This window comes from Drosophila innubila (assembly GCF_004354385.1).
Source record: "Drosophila innubila isolate TH190305 chromosome 2L unlocalized genomic scaffold, UK_Dinn_1.0 4_B_2L, whole genome shotgun sequence".
Lineage (NCBI taxonomy): Eukaryota > Metazoa > Arthropoda > Insecta > Diptera > Drosophilidae > Drosophila > Drosophila innubila.
The window spans coordinates 27,304,096-27,325,302 of record NW_022995372.1 but is presented as its reverse complement, the minus strand read 5'-3'; the positions used below and the strand labels follow the sequence as shown (position 1 = coordinate 27,325,302).

The 21,207-nt window shown below is 37.5% G+C and overlaps 4 protein-coding genes across 4 annotated transcripts in view; 3 read left to right on the top strand and 1 right to left on the bottom strand.

Annotated features, from left to right (window-relative positions):
• Positions 1–46: 46 nt before the first annotated feature.
• Positions 47–2,066, bottom strand: LOC117781745 (putative uncharacterized protein DDB_G0271606). The gene is made up of 2 exons (XM_034618563.1): positions 1,547–2,066; positions 47–1,478 (listed from the first exon to the last, which is right to left on the bottom strand). Exons 1-2 carry the CDS (start codon positions 1,900–1,902, stop codon positions 305–307), a joined length of 1,530 nt encoding a protein of 509 aa, XP_034474454.1. The 5' UTR covers positions 1,903–2,066; the 3' UTR covers positions 47–304.
• A 2,600-nt stretch (positions 2,067–4,666) lies between these two features.
• Positions 4,667–5,913, top strand: LOC117780639. Its single transcript, XM_034617252.1, has 2 exons — positions 4,667–4,967; positions 5,031–5,913. Exons 1-2 carry the CDS (start codon positions 4,708–4,710, stop codon positions 5,701–5,703), a joined length of 933 nt encoding a protein of 310 aa, XP_034473143.1. The 5' UTR covers positions 4,667–4,707; the 3' UTR covers positions 5,704–5,913.
• An 895-nt stretch (positions 5,914–6,808) lies between these two features.
• On the top strand, positions 6,809–8,905 carry LOC117780114 (ATP synthase mitochondrial F1 complex assembly factor 2). Its single transcript, XM_034616522.1, has 4 exons — positions 6,809–6,966; positions 7,036–7,343; positions 8,379–8,559; positions 8,626–8,905. Exons 1-4 carry the CDS (start codon positions 6,870–6,872, stop codon positions 8,874–8,876), a joined length of 837 nt encoding a protein of 278 aa, XP_034472413.1. The 5' UTR covers positions 6,809–6,869; the 3' UTR covers positions 8,877–8,905.
• Positions 8,906–9,487: 582 nt separating this feature from the next.
• The window catches only part of LOC117781348 (zinc transporter 2), a 29,097-nt gene continuing 17,377 nt past the window's right edge, over positions 9,488–21,207 (top strand). The window contains 5 exon segments of the mRNA XM_034618092.1: positions 9,488–9,639; positions 10,637–10,776; positions 17,171–17,203; positions 17,206–17,280; positions 18,015–18,135. Of these exon segments, the coding sequence (XP_034473983.1) occupies positions 9,608–9,639; positions 10,637–10,776; positions 17,171–17,203; positions 17,206–17,280; positions 18,015–18,135 (401 nt within the window). The 5' untranslated portion in view covers positions 9,488–9,607.

Below are 21,207 nucleotides of genomic sequence, written 5' to 3'. Positions count from 1 at the left end.
GTTAAATAAACTATCTTTAGCAAAATAAATCAATGAACTGACAGAATTTCTTTACAATCTTTATTAGAGTTATGCTTAGTGGTATAGTTTGTTCTAATATAGTACTGGTTAAAACATATATACGGCGATCATAATTTGCAATTTGAGAACATCGATCATAATCATTTCGTCAATTGTTGCATAGGTTTAGAAATTAAACTGATTTCTTATACAATATATTTTTTTTTAACTTAGTCAACTAATTTAAGTAGTAAACATAGAACGCTATCGGTTTCGGGATACCGGGATATATGAATTAAGTTGGTTACTGTTGTGGCGGTGGCGGTGGCTGCTGCGACTCCGACTCCGATTGTTTCGGTTGCTGTTGTGGTTGCTGTTGATGCATGCTTGGCAATTGCCTCATTTGCTCTATGATATGAGCCTGCTGCTCCAAGCATTTGGGTATGAACATGTTCATTAAGTCGACTTTGCGCTCTTCCAATTCCAAGCGCTGCCTTGAGATTTTCACTTGCTCCGACAGCAATTGATTCTTGCGACGCACTTCCTCCAGGTATTGCGACTCCAGCGAATCGGCAGCGGGCGGATTGCTTGAACCATAGGGTCGACCACGTTTCCGTGGTGTTGGTGTTGGTGTCGAAGCAACAGCATTGCCACTGGCAGCTACAACAGTTGGTGGTTGCATTGGCACCGTCATTGGGCCACCATTGCTGTTGTTTGTCGCCACACTGATGGTATTGTTGCTGCTGTTTATGTAGGCTACAGCTGTGATCGCCTGATGGTTAATGGACGACGAGGATCCAACATTATTGCTGTTGTTACTGTAGTGTTGCTGCGGTTGAGCTGATGCACCTCCTCCGGCATAGTTTACCACGCTTGACTCGTAGTCAGGCTGAAATTGTTGCTGCTGCTGTTGCTGCTGCTGTTGTTGTTGTTGCTGCTGCAGTGGAGTTTGCAATTCGAGCAGCTGGGCAGGTTCCGCTGGTGAATACTGTTGCAGCTGCTCTTGAAATGGCATCGATCGATAATCCTCATCATCATATTCTCGCTTAATATCGTACTGATCCGTAAACAATTCCGTGTTGAAGCTCATAGTGTTGTTGTTGTTGTTATTGGTATGGATGCTGCTGTTGTTGCTATTGCTACTGTTGTTGCTATAAAAGTTGTTGCCCGTTGCCTCTGCTGTCAAATTAAGCACTGACTGTTGCTGTTGCTGCTGTTGTTGCTGCTGCTGTTGTTGTTGTTGCTGCTGCTGCTGTTGTTGCTGCTGCTGCTGCTGCTGCTCCTGTTGTTGCTGGACCTGCTGCTGCTCCTCCTCGCGTGGCGGCGATACATCGCGATTGTTGAGCATCACATCTGCCGGCACAGGTTCTGCATCTTTGGGCCTGTGAATATTCTTGAGTATGCGATTGATAATGTCATATTTCTTCCAGCGCATGGGATAACTGGATGGATCGCTCTGCAACTGTTTTTTCACTGAACTGCAAAATTGTACAAATGTTTAGTTAATTTGTTGTTAATGCCAATTTTAGTACAGACCATTACTCACCGAAATTTAGCCCTGGTCTGGTTGACCTTCATTTGGATTTCCTCAGGTTTCACATCCACCGAGAAGCGTTCGCGCAGCTCCTCCGACCACTGGCCAAAGAATATGGTGTTCTTGCCGTTTCGGGTCAGATGCCAGTTGTCCCGACCCCAGATCTCATAGAGACGCTCCTCCTCGCTGGGCGTCCAATAGCGACGCGACTTCTCCTTCGACTTCACCTCCAGTACCTCCTGTCCCCCGCACATATTCGCATCCGCTTCAGGCTCTGCGCTCGAGTTCGTGCTCGCAATCAAGTTCACATTGACTGCGCCGGTCGCCGTGCTCCCTCCACCAATATTCAGTGAATTTTCGTAGTCCATGCGGATGTGGGAACCGGTGTCGTATTACAATCTATGCAAAAGTCGCTAATTTCAGCGCCGCATCAATTGCGCCCTTTTAAACAATGCCGTGCCTCATTTAAATACAATCTTAGCAAATAGAAGCTCCACTTTTTCGCATAAAAATCAACAGCTAGGGATGGCTACTAGAGTTTGTATCAAATCGTTCGGACTTAGATCTATTGAACTAATCCCTAAGGTGCACGAGCGAACTAAATCCCTGATTGTAGGTCATTTAGTTCAGTGAATAGATACCAAAACAGTTCGTTCAGTGAATAGATATCAAAACAGTTCGTTCAGAGAGAGAAAAGTGCCGTTGTTTTTCGACGCAGCTTCCCTTAAACCGAGTGCTGCCACTCCAGAAAAAAAATTTCCGATGTAGTAAGATATTTTTACTTAAAAAAAAGTACATTTCGAAAGCATGTATTTTGAACTTTTGTACCTTTTTTCATTTTTTTTATTTTTAGATAGAATTTTTAGAGTTTCTGCAAAAATATTGTTAGATTATCTCGATTTTTTTATATTAATTTTTTTTTTATTTAGAAATAAATTTGTTAACTTCTCTTCCCGAGGGCTGCTGAGCTTCAAACCTTCATTAAAATGTTAACCGTAATTTTGTTTTATTTCGAATTTTAAATTTTCATCAAATATATTAATTTTTTGTTAAGTATTTTGCGTTTTTAAATTTTAAATTTTTATCAGTGAAGGTCGACAATATCGACAAAATAAGTTGATCATCGATAACAAAGAACGATGAACTACGATTTACAACTAGGTATCAGTGCTGCCATAAGCCGTTTAGGGAAACAGGATAGACGGACTTCGAAAAAAGGACAAAAATAGGACAAATATTTTAAAAAGAGACAGAAATACAGCACAAATTTCAACTTTTTCATAGTTTTTAAGTACACATGAATAGTACCATGCGTCAATTTGTAGTGCTATTGCTGTTTTTGCCGCGATGTTGTAAATTTTTTACAGTTAAAAATATAAAAATTGAAAATGAGTATTTTAAAATCATTTCGATGTAACGTTCCTATGGCAGCTATATGATATAGTGGACCGATTAATCAAATTTGGCCAGGATGTTTAATACCAGCCCAGATGCATAGTCTATTAGTTTGGTTCTGATATCTCAACAAACAAAAAACTTGCTCATACTAAAACTTAATTTTCGATGTATCGTTATGGCAGCTATATGATATAGAAATCCGATCCAAAAATATCCAAACTTGATATGCCTATGGTATCCAGTAACCTAGATACCAAGTTTGAAGTCTCTGGCTCTTATGGTTCCTGAGATCGACGCGTTCAAACAGACGGACGGACGGACAGACAGACGGACATGGCTTAATCGACTCGGCTGTTGATCCTGATCAAGAATATATATACTTTTGGGGGTCTGCCACGCCCCCTTCTGCCTGTTACATACATTCTGCCAAACACATTATACCTTTTTTTGCCCAGTTTCAATTGGCTCAGGGTATTAAAAAAAGGACAGATTTCCGGATAGGGGATGTTTCAGAAAAATTCAGGCAAGTTCATTTTAAAAAGCGACAAATCTGTCCGGAAAAAGGATGATATGGCAGCACTGCAAGGGATGGCTACCAATATCGATGTGTACTTATTATGGATATATGTAATTTGATTCTCTTTTGGGGTCGACCAGTGCCACATTTTTAATTTATCAAGGTGCTGATCAGCTCATAAAATTAGATCCTTTGGTTAAATATAATATTAGCTATTTCAATACATTGTAATTTCTTAGTAACTTATTAAATCAATGGTTGAGTAAATATCACATGAAACGACAGATTTTAGACTGCTTTTATTTACTGTGGACCGTTGTTTGGAAAAATACCAAAAAAAAAAGCTTTATTGCTTATAAAAAGAATTTCTAATATCTTTGTAAAAGCGTATTAACTTAATTTACAGAAATTTTAAATATTTACAAATATACCTTTAACAATCACTGAAATTTACGTTGATGTTAATACTATTCGATATTTAGTTTCAGTTGATTAACTCGATGGCTCAAGCTATCGATTTGTCAAATTTACATCAATGATAATTTAAAAAACGTACATAAATTTAAATTTAATGTTAAAGGTAGTCAGTAAAATTGTTTTTTATATAATTTTTTATTTTAGGAAATAAAGTACTATTTTCTTCCAATCCAATCAACGGTTGTTTTTAATCATATATCGATTATCAAAGTGATTGTAAGTCCATTGACTGCACCAACGAAGCTTAACCGCCCTTTTTGAGTACTTTGAGCATAGCACATCTCTACTCATTAGGGATGTTGATATTTTTTAAAATATCAATATCAAAAATATTTTGATATAAAAAAGAAATCATTTATTTTTGATATTTTTGAATAAAAAATATCAATAATATCGATGATATAAATATCTGGGCACAACCTAAAATATGCCGTGTTTTCACTTAAAGCTAGTGGTGCTTCCACTAATTTTCATATTTCATTACACGGTTTGCGCTTGGATGCAGTGTTATCCATTTTGACAAAGTATGATATTGCTTTCATGTTTCACAAAAAAAAAAGAAACTGGTGAGTACGGCAACAACTAAAAATTTCGCAAAATAATATAAAATAATTATATCGATATTGATATTATCGCCAAAAAAAATATCGCCCAAAAAATATATATCGATATATCGATGATATTTCGACATCCCTACTACTCATCGAGCAACTCCCATCTCTATTGCGCTCATGAGCACAGTTTGTTGTCTTGTGATGATATTTATTAATTCTCAATTTTAATGAACTACAAAATGAGTGATCCCGAAAATGACAAGCAAATTCACAAGCGCGGACCCAAAAATATGCGGCTACGCTACTACAGTTCGTACGAGGAAGCAACAATTGTGAAACTGTGGCGCGAATATCTCAGCCAAATAACATCGTACACTGAAAACTTGCAAATATTTCGAGACATTGCTTCCAGCCTGCAACAACATGGAATCAGGCTGAACAAGCAAGAAGTTCGACGTCGCATTAGTAGCTACCGCAACAAGTATTTGTAAGTTGAGTACAAATTATAAATAAAATAAATACGGTAATTAATTTCCTTGCACGTGCACAGAATCGAACACGGTCGTGTGGAAAACGACTTAAAGTACAAATCGAACTGGCGTCTTTATCAGCTCATTGACAGCATGTTCGAGTCCACAAAGACGGCGTCCACAGTGCAAACAGAGTCCCAGTTGATAGAACAGATCGAGAACCACGTGCGCAACGAGTTGCCCAGTCTTCCACGGTTCAGCCGACACGATTGCCGGACCATGAAGTTCACACAGCAACCGGACAGTTGTCCCTTTGTGGATGGACAGCAGACAATGCCGCCAATTAAATCGGAGCTGCTGATGCCAGCTGTCATCAAGGCTGAGATCAAGGAGAACGACGAGTGCGATGCCAATCTACAAATGGCAGCAGCGACTCCGAATCGTCCCCCATTAGCGCCCTCAAATCGCATTCATGAACAATTGTCCAGTCCGTTTGAAAGTGGATCTGCCTCGTCAGGCGGAGGACGCCGCATTCGTCGGCGTAGCTTCATGCCACGTACTGGGCAGATAACGCTGGCCCAGATTGAGGCACTTCGCAGGGAGAACGATTTGCTGGCGGAGCAGCGCGATAATAGTCTGAAAGAGCTCGAGCTGAAGGAGCAACAGTATCTGCAGCTGGAGCAGACATTCGATATCTGGCTGCACCAGCAGGAAATTTGGTTGGGCTATCTCACTGATCGTAAAATTAAGTAACGCAATGTCGTATGGAGATTAAGTTAGTCTTAAGATGACCTTCATGGAGAAAGAAGGTTTAGTTTTAGCTTTAATTTTAAACAGCGGCCAATGAATTCGTGATCTCAGTCGCTCAATTTTAGTTTCTTCGTTCCTTTTGAAATGTAGCTAGTTAATGGTCTAATGAAAGCTGAGCAAATACTTTATATTTTTAATAAAGCTAAGGAAGCTTATAAACTGGGTTTAATCAATTCAAAAATTTTGGTTGCTTTAGACTTTAAAAATGCTCTCTCTCAAAATGTAGGAGATTGGTTTATTATTTAAGTTCTCCACCACTTGATTTTCAAATTTTTATTTATTGAAATCGAACGAGTCGCGAGTTTCGCGGCGCCTTAAAAGACAATGCATTGCTACTTGCCCAAATGCTGCCACCTAAATTTAAATTTATCGCTAAATCTAGCGACACGACCTGAAAAATAGATGAAATTGAGATGCAAAAATACTAGCCAACTGTGTGCGGCCACAAGTTAATGTAAATTTTAGTTAATGAAAATTTTAAATTGCTATTACATTGCAATAAATCAAGAATTTGATTAAAATTTAGATTCGAAATTAGATAAAATTAAGGAAAACATTTCTATGAAGGTTTAAAGTTCGTCATCCCAAAGGGTAGAGAAGCTATAAATTTAATTCCACAAAAGTATCAAAAATCTAACAAAAATGCTGCAAAAATTTAAGAAATTCTATATTTTATTAAGAAAAATTAAAAATAAGTGAATTTTCTTGGCTGCAAACAATTTTGCAATTTGATTAAAATGGTACATGTTCCCAGATCGGAAAATTTTACAGGGTTGCAGTCCTTGGACCGAGTGGCAGCCTTCCACACCAGTGGTGCCAAGTTTTTTGGGGGAACAATAGCTGTTTCTGGCATCAAAATTTGTTGCTGTGGGCACTTTTGCACAGTTTTACCAACAATTTGAATAGCAAAACTAGCTGAAAATATATTTAAATTGCCAGATTTACAGCTAATAGCAATTTTGAAATATTCCTATCAAACGAACTCTGAAAATAGCCAAACTATCTATAAAATGGCTAACTTGGCAACAATGTTGGCAACACTGGTGCGACAAGCTGCTAAACTCAGGAATTTGTTGAAATAAGTTTTGAAATAAATAAATTTTATAAAAATGAGTAATTTCATAATAACAAAGGGTATTCGATTGTTAAGCCTCAGCAACAGAGTCAAATGGCAAGCCCCCACACTCGCTGCAGTCCGTCATTATGGTAACTTAAAACGAGTAACAACAAATTGTAGATTTCGTAACCGGCAACAACGATATTAATCTTTTAAAGCGGCGCAGCCAAAACGTTTCTACAAACAGACAAACGTGTTGTGTACGGATTCCGGCTACGAGGTGACACTAGATCACCGCAAGCTGAAGACGCCCAACGGAACGCTATTTACGGTGAAAAGCGAACCCTTGGCAATTGCCGTGGCCACCGAGTTCGACAGCCAGAAGGATCACATTGTCCGCTCGCGGATGCACATTTCCGCACTCTGCTTCACGGCCATCGACAATCCCAACCATCTCACAAAGCTCGACATGGTTAACTATTTGCTCAACTTCCTGGCCACCGATACAGTGCTTTTCCAATATGATGTAAGTCAGAAACATGGTCAAATATTTATAAAGGGTGTCAGGATATGTGTAATCCATTAATATAGTAGGAAAAATATCACATAATGTATTTTCTATATTATTTTCAAGTCTATATAGACTTGATCGTCCGTTTAAAACCCATCTAAATGAAAGTTAGTCTCTTTTTTGCAGGCAGTGTATATTCGGAACCGACCCGATCGGGCTTCTTTAACATAATTGGTACATATAATATAAAATAACAACAATTAACTATATTGATACCATAGGGTTAAGTTCAGTTCGGAGAGTGTTTTTTTTTTTGATATTTTTTAATGTCTTTAGTTGCTTTTATCGCAACAAATTCGTTTCCCCTGATGGCATACATGGATGGGGATCCAAATGATTTTAAATTTTGGGTGGTCTTTGGTGAGGATGTTGCGGATGAAGAATGGGTAGTGCTCGAAATTGAGTCTATAGAGTGGAGGGAGCATATAGGGCATCTGTAAAAGCAATAATTCCACCAAAAGAAAACGATTGAGAATCAGGGTATTATGCCTGTTTTAAATTTAATGTGTAATGTGGTGTTCGTTGGTTATTGCATCCGTCGAGGATTTCTTGGAACAGTTTTTGATATATGATATTATGAGTTGAGATATTCCAACCAATCTCTTAGATTAAGTAGCTAGTGTTATTTTATACATCCTGGACAAAATTGACTAAAGTAGGTCCCATATAATATTTAGTCCAGAATTCAATTCAGGGTTCTGCAAAGGTATCAAAACTTTGAATTACCGAAGATAACCTTTCTTTTAAATAGTTTTATTGTTCTTTTATTTTTATAAACACGATTAATTAAACCCATTAAATCTTAGTATTTATTTATTTCTTTTTTTTCTTTAACTTATTCTAACAACCCTACGCTTAAAAAAAAAAAAAATAGAAGAAAAAATAAAAAGAAAATGACAAAATAGAGTTATCTATGTGAATTTTTATTTGATTGCTAATACAATTTTTGGACTGTAAATAAACATTTGTTTCACCTGTTATCGATTGCAGGATGAGAAGGCTTTGCAGGAGCTGCAGTGCAATGAATGGGATCCGCTAATCGACTGGTTTAATAGGCGTTTTGAAACCAATCTGCAAAAGACCATGTCCATAACACCACCTCATGTAACCGATGAGGATAAAATTAAAATTGCCAAGCATTTCCAATCATTCAGCTTGGAAACGTTGCACGGTAAGCAACTCGATACATTTTGGCTTTCTTTCGATTTTGGATATAACCTTTTTGTAATTTTTTCAGGTTACACCTTTGCGGTGGATACTTTAAAGTCCATTGTGCTGGCCTGTGCTGTAATTGAGCAGCAGATTAATGTAGACAAGGCAGTAGCTCTTTCCCGCCTGGAGGAGGAATATCAACTGAAGTTCTGGGGACGCGTCGAATGGTCTCACGATTTAAGTCAGCAGGAACTGCAGGCACGTTTGGCCGCTGCTGTGTTGTTTGTGCATTTCAATTGTTCCGAACACTTTGTTAAAGAAAAGTTGCTTCTATAAATTGTATAAATGATTTTTAATAACTATTTAAATATTAGTTGTTATTAATATTAAAATTTGATAGTTGCGATTTGAATTACCGATAACAAAATAATATACATAGATACATTGAAAGAAATCAACTTTCTTTCTTTAGTCATCTGGCAACGCTGCAATCGCTCTTAAATTGGCGCCAATCTCAACACGCTGCGAGTGCAGGCAGACGTTTTGTACGTTCTAATCAGCCTTCTTTATAATCTCCGGCTAATGCTTTGAATTGTAAACAATTTTTAGGGAAGGCATAGCGCACGTTACCATTAAAAGAAATAAAAAAGCAGTCCGTGTGCTTTGCTCGCACCACACTGTCAACTGATTACAGAAGGTGTTTGTCTTCATGCATTTTTGCTGTCCCCGTTTGCTAACAATTTCTTTTGTATTTCTCATTCCCTTTCCCGTCGCTGCCTAAACTGATGCATATAATGTATACAGAATGTGTGGGTGTATGTGTGAATGTGCACACGACTCTCTTCCTGGGTTGTAAGTTTTATCAGTCGTTTATCTGCTGTTTGCTTTGATTTTATCGCCGTTGCTGATTTGACAGCCTCCTCTCTTGACATGGATCATCATCATCTATAAGAAACTCATCCAGTTGACTTTCAGACTTGCTCTTGTAAAGTTCTCGTTTACGTTTTCTGTTAATTATTTTGCGAATTGTAAATAGTACACTATATGTGCATACTTCTTGTCCCATAATGTCGAGAAATGAAGACACTCCAATTGTGACGTAAGTGAGGAGATGAGAACAGAAGGAATATAAAATCCGCTGACTTTACTGTTGGAAATTTGTGCAAATTCCTTAACTTGCGAATAAAAATCTTGGCAAATTAACATAAAAAGCAGTCAAGTCGCCAAATGAGCTGCCGATTTGTTAAATAGGCGTGAAAGCGACGGACCGTGGGACCGTGGGATTCCTGACAACTGTCAGAGGTGTGAAAAGGCCTCGAAACTTGCCTGCTTGCTGATAAAATGCGCTTAAAGTGAAGTAGCTACATATTTTCTCAGTCTACTTTCTTTTTTACCTCTTTTTTTTAGTGCTTTTTGTTGCAATTGCGTTGCAAACTTGCAGAGCAAGTAGTTTAGCGCCATTTGCACTTTTCGTAGTAAAAATTACGCCCACACACACACACACACACACACTCAAATACTTACGCACTGAAGAACCAAACACATACAGAAAACTTATCAACGGGCACATCACACACACACACACATACACATATACGCTTGCTGTTGTCGTGCCGTTGATGAAGGGGCGGTGCAAGCGGGAGGCGTGGCATTAAGTAGTCGCCGTAGTTTGGGTTAAGTAACAAAACTTCAAATTGAATTTCCCGTTGCAGCTTTCATTTTAGCACCTATCAAAAAAACCCTTTTCATGCACTTCGTTCGCTTCGGCGTATTTTTTTTATTCCTGTTGTTCATTACGCGAATTTAGTACAGTGAGAGGGGGGGTAGTGTGAGGCGCTTACATTGTGCTGGTTAAACACCACACTTGGCAGCTATCAAGTGGTTTAATTCTCTTTTGTGTTTGGTATTCGTATAACTTTCTCATTTATCTGGTATTTTGTGGAGTGAGAGTACACAAAAAAATACCAAATACAATTAAAGCATCGAAAACATCGAAATACGAAACTTTATACAACTCGATCATTTACATGCACCCATATACATGTACATGCATACAGTTGATACTATATAGTTGTCTCATTCATTCGCATTTGCAGGAGAAGCAACAATTACGGGACGACACCAACGCTGCCAGCTGTGGAACGAGCCCGCAATGGCAACAACAACAATGCACCGCATACAACAAATACACAGATTTTCTGTTTGCATGGACGCTCGAACAACATTGAAGTTGAAGGTAAGTTTCTCTATAATGGGTTTATTTCACTAAAGTGATGGGGTGAGCGAGGGGTGGTTGACAAACTGCGCCAATTTTCGTGTCGCTTTCAATCAGCGCCCAGCAATTTGAAGTCATTCATAAATTATCAAGAAAACGCAGCAGCAAAAGTCAATGCAAATAACGACAGAAAGAAAACATCAAAAACGAAAACAAAAACAACAATATTAGTTTTCACAGCATTTTTCGCCAAGCTTAAATATTTTTTTTCTATATGTATGTTTGTTTGCTCAGTTCGCTTGAAAATCGAAAAAATTTTGCGCAATTTGTGTATTATTACCCGGTAATGCGCGCTAATTGGCAGACGACACGGAAATGGAAATGAACGACGGTTGTGAATATCGACAAACGACGACAATGACGATGACAAAATCACCGTGTCTGGAATTGGTCCGCATACCTGCAAACGGTGAGAAAATTTCCCTATCCTGCTACACCTTTTAACCAATGGGACCTTTTGCGACGAAAACTGTATAGACCGTTAAAATGTGGGAAAACTTCGTTTAATATGAGGTTAACACATTTCCTGCAGGCGAGTAAGCTAGAGATTCCGCAGCATCGCAGATTTCATTCTTCATATAACTTAAATTGAGCAATCATTGGCCAATTCTTAAGTTTTCTCGCATGTGGGAAATTAACATTTAGAAAGAAATTTAAAGCAATGCTCAAATTTGAATTCTATTTCGAAATGAGTAGTGACGGTTTCTGCGATGTTGCGGAGTCAGTAGATTATCCAATTGCACCATGAACAAATCTGGGTTAAGGGCTATTAGCCTGGGCCAACTCAAAAATAAAAAAAATCCGAAATAGAAACCCGCTTTTCAAAAAAAAAAAGTTCGGTTTGGAAAAAAATAATTACATAAATTGTATGGTTTTCTAATATTACACAAATTTTTGAGACTTCGGATTAAAATAAGTCATATTTAAATTTTCAAATAAATTTAAATTATCATTAAAAATCATTAGTTCAAAATGTATAACAATACAAATATTTTTTGTATAAAATTGAAACAAGGTTCGAACCCAAACCTTGGGTTCAGGGGGTATATAAACCAATTCGCGAACCGAACCGATGTCTTGCTCTATGGCTCGAACCGCCGAACCTAACTATTAACAAAATTTTGGAGGCTTGCAGCCTTGGTTTGGACATAACTGGTATATTTTTAATCGAATTTTAAAGTTTTCATAGAAAATGACTTTTTAATTGTTGTTTCGTGCAACTTGTCACTATTATGGACCGTTTACCAACACCGATTTGGTCACACGGTCACAAGTAGTTTCTTAAACAGCTGCGTTATCTACTTCCTGGGCCGTAAACACGCTTCGCTCTCCAACAGTCGATCTTACTCGACTGTCGACTGAAAAAAGCAAAGACTGCTAAAAATTCAAAAATATTTATTTTCAACTACTTGCTCCAAATTTTTAAGGATGTATAAGACCAGTTCCAAAGCATATTCTGTCAGTTTGGTTACGATTTTCGCCAGAACGGTCCTATGACCGATCCAATATGAATCAACTTCGGTCAGGATATATAAAACCAAGTAAAATGCATACTGTATTAGTTGGTTGAGATGTTCATAAAACCAAATTCCGATCGGTCCTATTACAGCTATTTGATATAGTGGACCGATTTGAACCAACTTCGGTAAGAATATATAAAGCTAAGTTATATGCATATTCAATCAGTTTGATTACGATATCTCATTAAACAAAAAATTTTTTCATACTAAAATTTGATTTTCGACCGATTGTCCCTATGGGCGCTATATGATATTGTGGTCCGATTAAAAAAAGAAACAAACTTCATCTGCCTGCAATATTGAGGAATCTACATACCAAATTTGGTGTCTCTAGCTCTTATAGTCTCTGAGATCTATGTGTTCATACAGACGGACGGACAGACAGACAGACGGACATTGCTATATCGACTCGGCTGTTGATGCTGATCAAGAATATATATACTATTTTTTTTTTAAGTACGGGGACTAAAAATGAAATTTGAAGAGCAATTTAGGAAATTATAAAGGTAAACGATTTATTCCGATCGGTCAAGTGATATAGTGGTCCGATTCGAATCATCTTTGGACAGGATATATAAATCCAAGTTATATGCTTATTGTATCTGTTTTGCTTAGATATCTCATAAAAAAAAGTTGTTCGATTTTCGACCGATTGTTCCTATAGGCGCTATATGATATAGTGGTCCGATCCAAAAGAGAAACAAACTTGATCTGCCTGCAATATAGAGGAATTTACATACCAGGTTTGGTGCCACTAGCTTTTTAAATTGTTCTTACAATTTCAATATGAAATTTTCTATGGCGTGGCCAAATTCTGAAACAAATAGAGGAACCTTCATACCAAGTTTGGTGTCTCTAGCTTTTATTGTCTCTGAGATCTATTTGTTCATACAGACAGACGGACAGACGGGCATATACGTTACAACAAACCCAATAGACCCCAGTACTTTTCTTAAGTACGGGGTCTAAAAATCGCGCAATAAAAAATATTTTTGAATTCATGATTAAAAGCCCTTTATAGACCGTTATCCAAATTTGAAATAAAGTATACCGGAATTAATACAGAATTCTTACATGCTGAATACGTAGCTTACCACCTGCAGATTTGGCAATGTAATCCCTAAAAGATGAACGTTTCTTAACAAAAACTGTACAGTACAAGGGGGTCCCATAGGAGACTCCACCTACTCCCAGTCCATCTCCTTAACGTTAAATGGGTTTTACGCTTTGTCATCAATCAGTCGATGATTTCCAACGTTGCAGACTTGGTCGCAATTTTGTGGTGGCCAAAAGGCGGTGGCAGCAGCTGTGTCGCCTGGGCGTAATCAAAATTTATGCTTGGACCGACGCTTGACTATTGCCATATGCCATAAATTGCCAGAACGGTCTCATAATTTACGTATGACAACGCAGTCAAATAAATGCCCGGCTCATTTTTCTATAACGAAAATGGCCAAAAATTGGTGTACAAACTATGCAATTTTCCTACTCCCCCACCCTCCTATCAGCTATGTATTTTAATTTCCTCTTCAATAAGTACATACATAAATGAACATCGAAGGCAATGTTCGGAGTCGAAACCGCAGCTTTTTGTATCGTCCTCTTTGCTCTACTGATTGAATTCTTTGGCAGACGAACGACCTTAAATGACATTACATCATGTCTAGACGAAGCTGCTATGTCTCCTGGCCAATATCCAACATCCAATCTTAACATCAGCTATCCAATCTGTTGCCTAATCATGTATTTCTCATGTCTCAACTAACAAGTAACAGTAATAAACGAAGCATGTCTGTAAACAGTCAAGATTCTAGCTCACGGTGAATTTACATTGCTTGCCACGCAACAGTCTCTCGTTAAGCGCGATCCAGATGTGTCTTATCTAGAGAATCGGAATCATCATTCAATCCGATCCGTTAATAAATATTCCATCAGAATTAGTCTATTGTTTTGTTGTTATCCCAAGTGACATGCTCGGATTATGTGCTCTGAATTTGTTCAAGCTCATGGATATAAAAAAATGTGAAGGTCTGTGTAAGCAAAAAATGTTGCAAGTATGAAATATCGTGTAAACTAGGTATACGGTGTCGAGTAATACATACTTAGATAGATTGGTTTTAATGCAATCTCAACTATTTGTTTTAAAATTAAGTGTCTAGGTAAGGAAGCTTACTTAAACTCATGCTACCTAAAAGACCCTGAAAAATCTGTAAAATTAAGTCCGCTTTGTACTTGATATTGATGAGTTGAAGAGTCATATATATAAAATACTCAGTAAAATTTGTAGACAGAGTTTGTTCTTACGTGCTCAACTCTATGATTATTTACAAATATTCTGTTTCACTGTTTGCAAACCAGTGTCGGTAAATCATGATTATTTTTATGTTTTTTTTTTTTATTTTACCTTAAATATCATTCACTTATAGTGTCTTTAAAAGAGCGTGAAGTATACAAATATATTTTAAGGGTAATCTATGCAATTTCACCATGATTTTCAAATTTAAGATTTTTTTAATTATGAATAAAACAAAAAGACTCAAGAAATAATCAATTTTTTATGATTATTTTTTTTATCAAAGTTTTTTATATAATTTTTTATCAATAAAACCTTTAATGATTACAGTCCCTTATAAAAACACAGTACAATCTCAAAATTTAATATAAAATTTCTCCCAATTTGGTTTTTACCAAACTTAAAGGAATATTAAAGTAAAAAATTCTTTTTAAGAATGAGCTACAATATTTATTTTTATATAATTACTACTTTGTATGGAAGCTGATCTTTTATTATTCACGAGATGTGCACATTTCTGGTGTTCGAGAGGGTAAAAGAGAGAGAAAAAGAGTGTGAGACTTCAATGAATGCCAAGTAGTCATAACCAAGACCCGAAGACGTCATTTGAGTGCCGTGCCGCACTTCCACACATTGACGCAAACAAACAGAGGGAACCAAGCAATGTGACCAATTAAAGATGCAGATGGATTGGAGTTGTTTAAATTGCAAGTATGATGATTTTTATGCATCAGCTGCAACGATGACGACGACTGAGATGAGGACGAAGACGTCCAGGAGGAAGGAGCCAAGGATCCAAGAAGCAAGTAGCTGGAGCAGCTGCCAGTCGAAGCGGCAAACTGTGTGTGCAGCTCTAATAGGTGAAATGTTCATGTGGCATTGGGAATTCGTACCTGTACGCTTGGCCCAAGCCTTGGTTATGCACTGGAATTTAATTTCGCTGCTGGCATTGTTACTTCTATTGGGCAGGAGGAGAACCGAAAGAGGCAAAGGCAGACGACGTCCTTGTGCTGAATTCAAATGAAGAAACCGCGCAACGAACCAGCTACAAGCCAAGCATATGCACATTCTGCATGTGTATCGTACTCCAGCTCCAGCTCAGGCTCCTGCCTCTGCTCCAGTCTTCCTTGAACCCCTCATCCACGTAACAAAGAAAACTGCACAACACGAATGCGGTAAAGGGGGCAGGAGGAGAAAAGTAAAAGAGTGCAAAGAAAATGCAGCGGAAATGACAAAGCATGAAATACGGCTGCGACAAATGCAATAAAGTATTTAATAGACTGCTCCTGGCCAACACGACTCGACCCGACCAACAGGCCAAGCCTGTCACTGACACCAAAACCGGGGACCCCTGGTACCCAGCCATACCAGGCTTCCAGCTCCGCTCATGTGTGAGCAAAGTCAGGACATGGGGGCATGGGAATGGTCTACCGAGGCGTGGCAACCATAGCAAACAGCGTTGGTGGTCATTATTCACGTACCATGTTAAATAAATTTAAATGCCTGTTTTGTAAATATGTAAACGGCATAACAGATGGCAAAGAACGAGGATGCACAGAAGATGAAAAACACCATACAGGAGAGTCCGACTGGAAGAGGAATGTGACGTAGCTGGAAGCATCCCTATGGGATGGATGGAAGCATCCCTATGCCACTTGGCTCGGCATATGTGAGAAAAGGAAACAAAAGTTCGGTTCGGCAGTGGAATTTAGGTTCCTAAGAATTTCAAATCTTAAAGTGGTCACTTAGATTCTGCTGTGTCTCTTTTCGAATTGGAATCCATGCTGACAAAAGGAAATTTCACAAGAGTATTTCATAAATCTTAAGTTTTTGATCGCTGTGCACCATTCTTTGGATATGCCAATATATATATTTATTGGAACTTAATGTTTTAAATGAAGTGAAACACGAAATTAAAAGTAACTTCGTTGCTAACTGATATCAAATTACTATAGTAAAGAACGCTGGAGTCAATCTCGAAATAATTTGCAAGAGTTCTGCGATTTTTAGATTTCAACATATTAAATTTAGGAGGCAAATATGAAATAAATTTTAATAAATCTGAAATTTAATCAATGCAACAAGCAATGCAGGCAGTATTGAAATTTGCACTAATTGAGGTGTCAAATAGTTGGTAGACCTGAGTTGATTATAAACAACACAAACATTTAATTAAATAATTTTAAACATATAAATAGATTACAAAAAGGAACAGCTTGTCGATCAGGCTAATAAATTTTTCCCATCAGATTTGACTTTTCATCCACATTCTAGTTTAAGTTAAGTTACAAAATCCTCTTTATCTATTTATGAGCTCTTTCCTTTTATTATTAATTTTAATTTAAGATTAGGTTCTAATAACGTGACTAATAGTCCTCAGCTTTAAATAGTGGAATTCAAACAAAATTAAATTTTGAATATGCTTAGCTTAAGTAAATAATTTGTATATTAATTCGAGGCAGTACAATCTTGCCTTATCTATTAAATTAAGCAAAAATATTTAAAAGACATTATACAAAATTCATTTTTTGTTTTATTACAGTTCGGGACCATTGTCATCGAAGCCGTAGCGAGGGGTGGACTTAAAGGCGCGTCGTAAGCTGATCATTGCCAGTATCCTGTGTTTGGTTTTCATGATTGCTGAAATTGTGGGTGAGTTGTTTACCCCAGGGAGTTGTCTAAGCTCTTCTGACAATTTTTTAGGTTCCTTATATTTTCTTTTTTCTGGGTGTTTCACTTTGATTTTTCCTTTCGAATTCCCCAACTAATTTCATTCACCTCAGAGAACTTGGCAAGTAAAGAAAATTAAATGCAAGGGAAAAAATACGAACAAAGGTTGAGTAAAATGTCAGTCAAAGAAAGCTTGCAAAAAGGGACGGCACGATACGACGAGACGATTAAAAACTGAGCACCGGAAGTGCAACAATATGGCGACCGGATGAGCTTACTGTCTGTCATCATGGCAAACCATTCCTCCCACCCTCTCTCTCTCCCCACGCCTTTATGGAGTGGGCTGTTATACAATAAACATTTAATTTTCAAACTCTGCCAATGCGGCGTTGTCGTCCCCATTGTCGGCTGTTGCTGTTAATCGCTTTGCAATTACCTACAATGTGCCACACTCTGTGCCCCTGCTGCTGCCCTTACGATTTCGATTTCGATTTCTCTTTTGCTTTCTTCATTTCTCCATTTATTCCTTCAAATCGAAAATGTTGTCTGTTCGTGCACTGGAAGCATCGGGAGCTCCTCCTCTTTGCTGTTCAGCTATCCAAGTGATGCCAAGCGGGGATTGCGGAATGTCCCTTGTCCTTTGTCGCTGCACTATCCCCACAGATTGCGAGTTAATTTTTTGAGCATTTATTTACTCTTTACTCTCCATCCGACAGGTGGCGTCTGGTCGAAGAGCTTGGCCATTGCAACAGATGCCGCACACTTGCTCACCGATTTCGCCAGTTTTATGATCTCACTATTTTCAATCTGGATAGCAGGACGTCCATCCACGCAACGGTAAGTGCAGTACAAGACGACTGACGATGAACTGACAAAGTCTAACAGAAATCAATAAAAACCTCAGTTTTTTTTTTCGTGCCAACTTCGACCTACGTTTTGATACGATGCTCAAAACTTGTGTGCGTTTCTTCATGCAGAACTGAGGCGCTAACGGGAATTTGAGAAGAATGCGTTCAAAGTACATAACAATAATTTTACAATAACCTGAAAGATAGGATTTTTTTATTAGTTCAATATTTTGTCGAAAAATTCGAAGAATTACAGAACAATCAGAAAATTTTCTAGGTACACAGAATATCTTTGTCTGTAGAGTCAACCGAAACAAAGTACAAATCTCCAATATTATATTATTAATACACAAGAACTTTATTATTTAAATTTTTCTTGATTTTTTAAATCCAATAAATTTTGTTGTAAAAAAATTAATAATTTGTGAGTTATCTCACTTTAATTAATGGTTTAAATATGACTGAATAATTTATTAATTTTTTCGAAGTGAACCTTTTGCTCAAAAAAGGGGTTCTGGTCCAAAAACCCGTTTGCAGCCTTGGTAATTATAAATACTTTAATAATTGGTTTATTTTTTCTAAAAATATGTTAAGTTCGATTCTCTAGAATAATTTTCCTATAACTTGAAGTAGCAATAGAAGTAGTATTAACAAGGGGGCTCCGCCCCCTAATCGCTTCTCTTGCGGTGAGGTGCGGCTACAGTCGAGCACGCTCGACAGTAGGATACCCTGAGCCCAGGTACTCTTTTATAAAATTTGATTTTCGACCAATTGTTCCTATGGCAGCTATATGATATATGGAACCGATTTGAACCAAATCTGGTCAGAATGTACAAAACAAACATTAATGCATATTCTATCAGTTTGCTTAGGATGTCTTAAAAAAAAACAAAAAACTTTTTCATACTAAAACTTGATATTCTACCAATCGGTTCTATGACAGCTATATGATATAGTCGACCGATTTGAACGAACTTCAGCCAGGATGGACAAAACCAAGTTAATTGCATATTCTATCAGTTTGATTAAGATATCTCAAAAAAACAAACAGTTTTTTCATACTTAGACTAAATTTTCGATTGAGCGTCTCTATTGCAGCTATATGATATAGTGGACCGATTTTAACCAAATTCGGTCAGGATATATACTGCATATTATATCAGTTTGGTTCTAATATCTCAACAAACAAAAAACTTTTCCATACTAAAACTTCATTTTCAATGTATAGTTCTATGGCAGCTTTATGATATAGCTAACCGATTTTGGTCAAGATGTATAATACCAGCCCAGATGCATATTCTATCAGTTTGGTTCTGATATCTCAACAAACAAAAAACTTTTTCATACTAAAACTTAATTTTCGATGTATCGTTCCTATGGCAGCTATATGATATAGTGGTCCGTTTCAAAAATAAAAACAAACTTGATACGCCTATGGTATCCACGAACCTACATACAAAGCATGAAGTCTCTAGCTTTTATGGTTTCTGAGATCGACGCGTTCAAACAGACGGACGGACGGACAGACAGACGGACATGGCTCAATCGACTCGGCTGTTGATCCTGATCAAGAATACAAGGGGTCCGCCACGCACCCTTCTGCCTGTTACATACATTCTGCCAAACACAATATACCCTCAGGGTATAAAAAGTATACCCAATGTATAACATGTTCTCTAGCTTATTAACCGGGGTTTCAAAATATATCTTAAAATAATTCGAACTATGGTGTAAATTTGTGTAGAAACAACAATAGAAGTATATGTACAATTTAATAGAACTCATTCTTCGTACGTCTTTCACAAATAATGTTTAAAATAACATATGAACAAGCGGGTCAGTATAGCGCACTCGACAGTAGGATACTCAGTCCGGATGCTGTTTGGCAGGCCAAAGTTATAACTTCTTTGCTGAGTAGCGAGGGGGGTGGAAGGCGTGCGTACCCAAAATAAAATATATTTCATTCGAAGTAAACAAAAAACATATGAAGCACGATTGATCGTCATATTGTGCGAATCAAGAGCTGTAAGTATCGCCTTTTGCCAACAAAAAATAAGTTTTGTCGTTTTCTTTTTAAATGCGTACGAATGTTGAATTCGACATTAAATTTATATCATGTACTATATTTGTAACCTGGCTAATGCTTGCTTAGTATACCAGGTGTGCAAGTTTAAAATGTCGAGTTTCTTTCAGCAGATGTAGAATAAAAACTAAACGAGATATCTGCGAGCTTTAACCGTAATTTTGTTGGTTAGACTGTCCTGTTTAAAATGACATATTAGTTAACTTGCTTACAAGCTAGTTACGTAGTTTATTTTCTAATTAACCATGTCGATCTTTCAGCTAAATTCAGAATTATAATTTAATTTTATAACAACAGAAAAAAGCTTTGGAAATTCATCGAACGCTTATGTAGACTTACGGCGATCGTTTTCCAACTGTCAAGACTTGTGAACGCGGCTTTCAACTTTTTAAGAGTGGCGAATTTAATGTTTTTAAAGATCACGAAAATGCTATGCTTGGTTGGATGAGAAGGGAGTGGTGTACCTCGAGCTTCTGAAATTCGGCGATCGGATCAAACCCGAAAAAAATTCATTTGATTGAGAAAATTCCGGTCCATTCAGTTAAAGTGGTCAAGGAATCAATTTCATCGGTTGGTTTGGAGCTCCTACCTCCCCCGCTATATTCACCAGACTTAGCGCCGTCCGATCGTCATTTGTTTTTATCGATGGGTAGCGTACTGGCTGAGCAGCACTCCTTTACTTTCTAGGATATACAAAAATTGGTCGATGAATGGATGTTAACGAACCAGGAAGATTTCTTTTGGCATTCTTTCCATCAATTGAACAAAACGATGAACAAAATGTGTAGAAAGTGAGGGCGAATACTTTGATTTACAAATTTTTATAGTTTTTACGGAATAATCGATTCTTTTTCAAAAAAAAATCGACATTTTAAACTTGCACACCTGGTACATCGCAGCGTGGTTGTTCAGATGCAGGAAAAATTTAAGGACGATGAATTTAACGTCTTCGCACTGAATAAGAGACGACTGGATAAG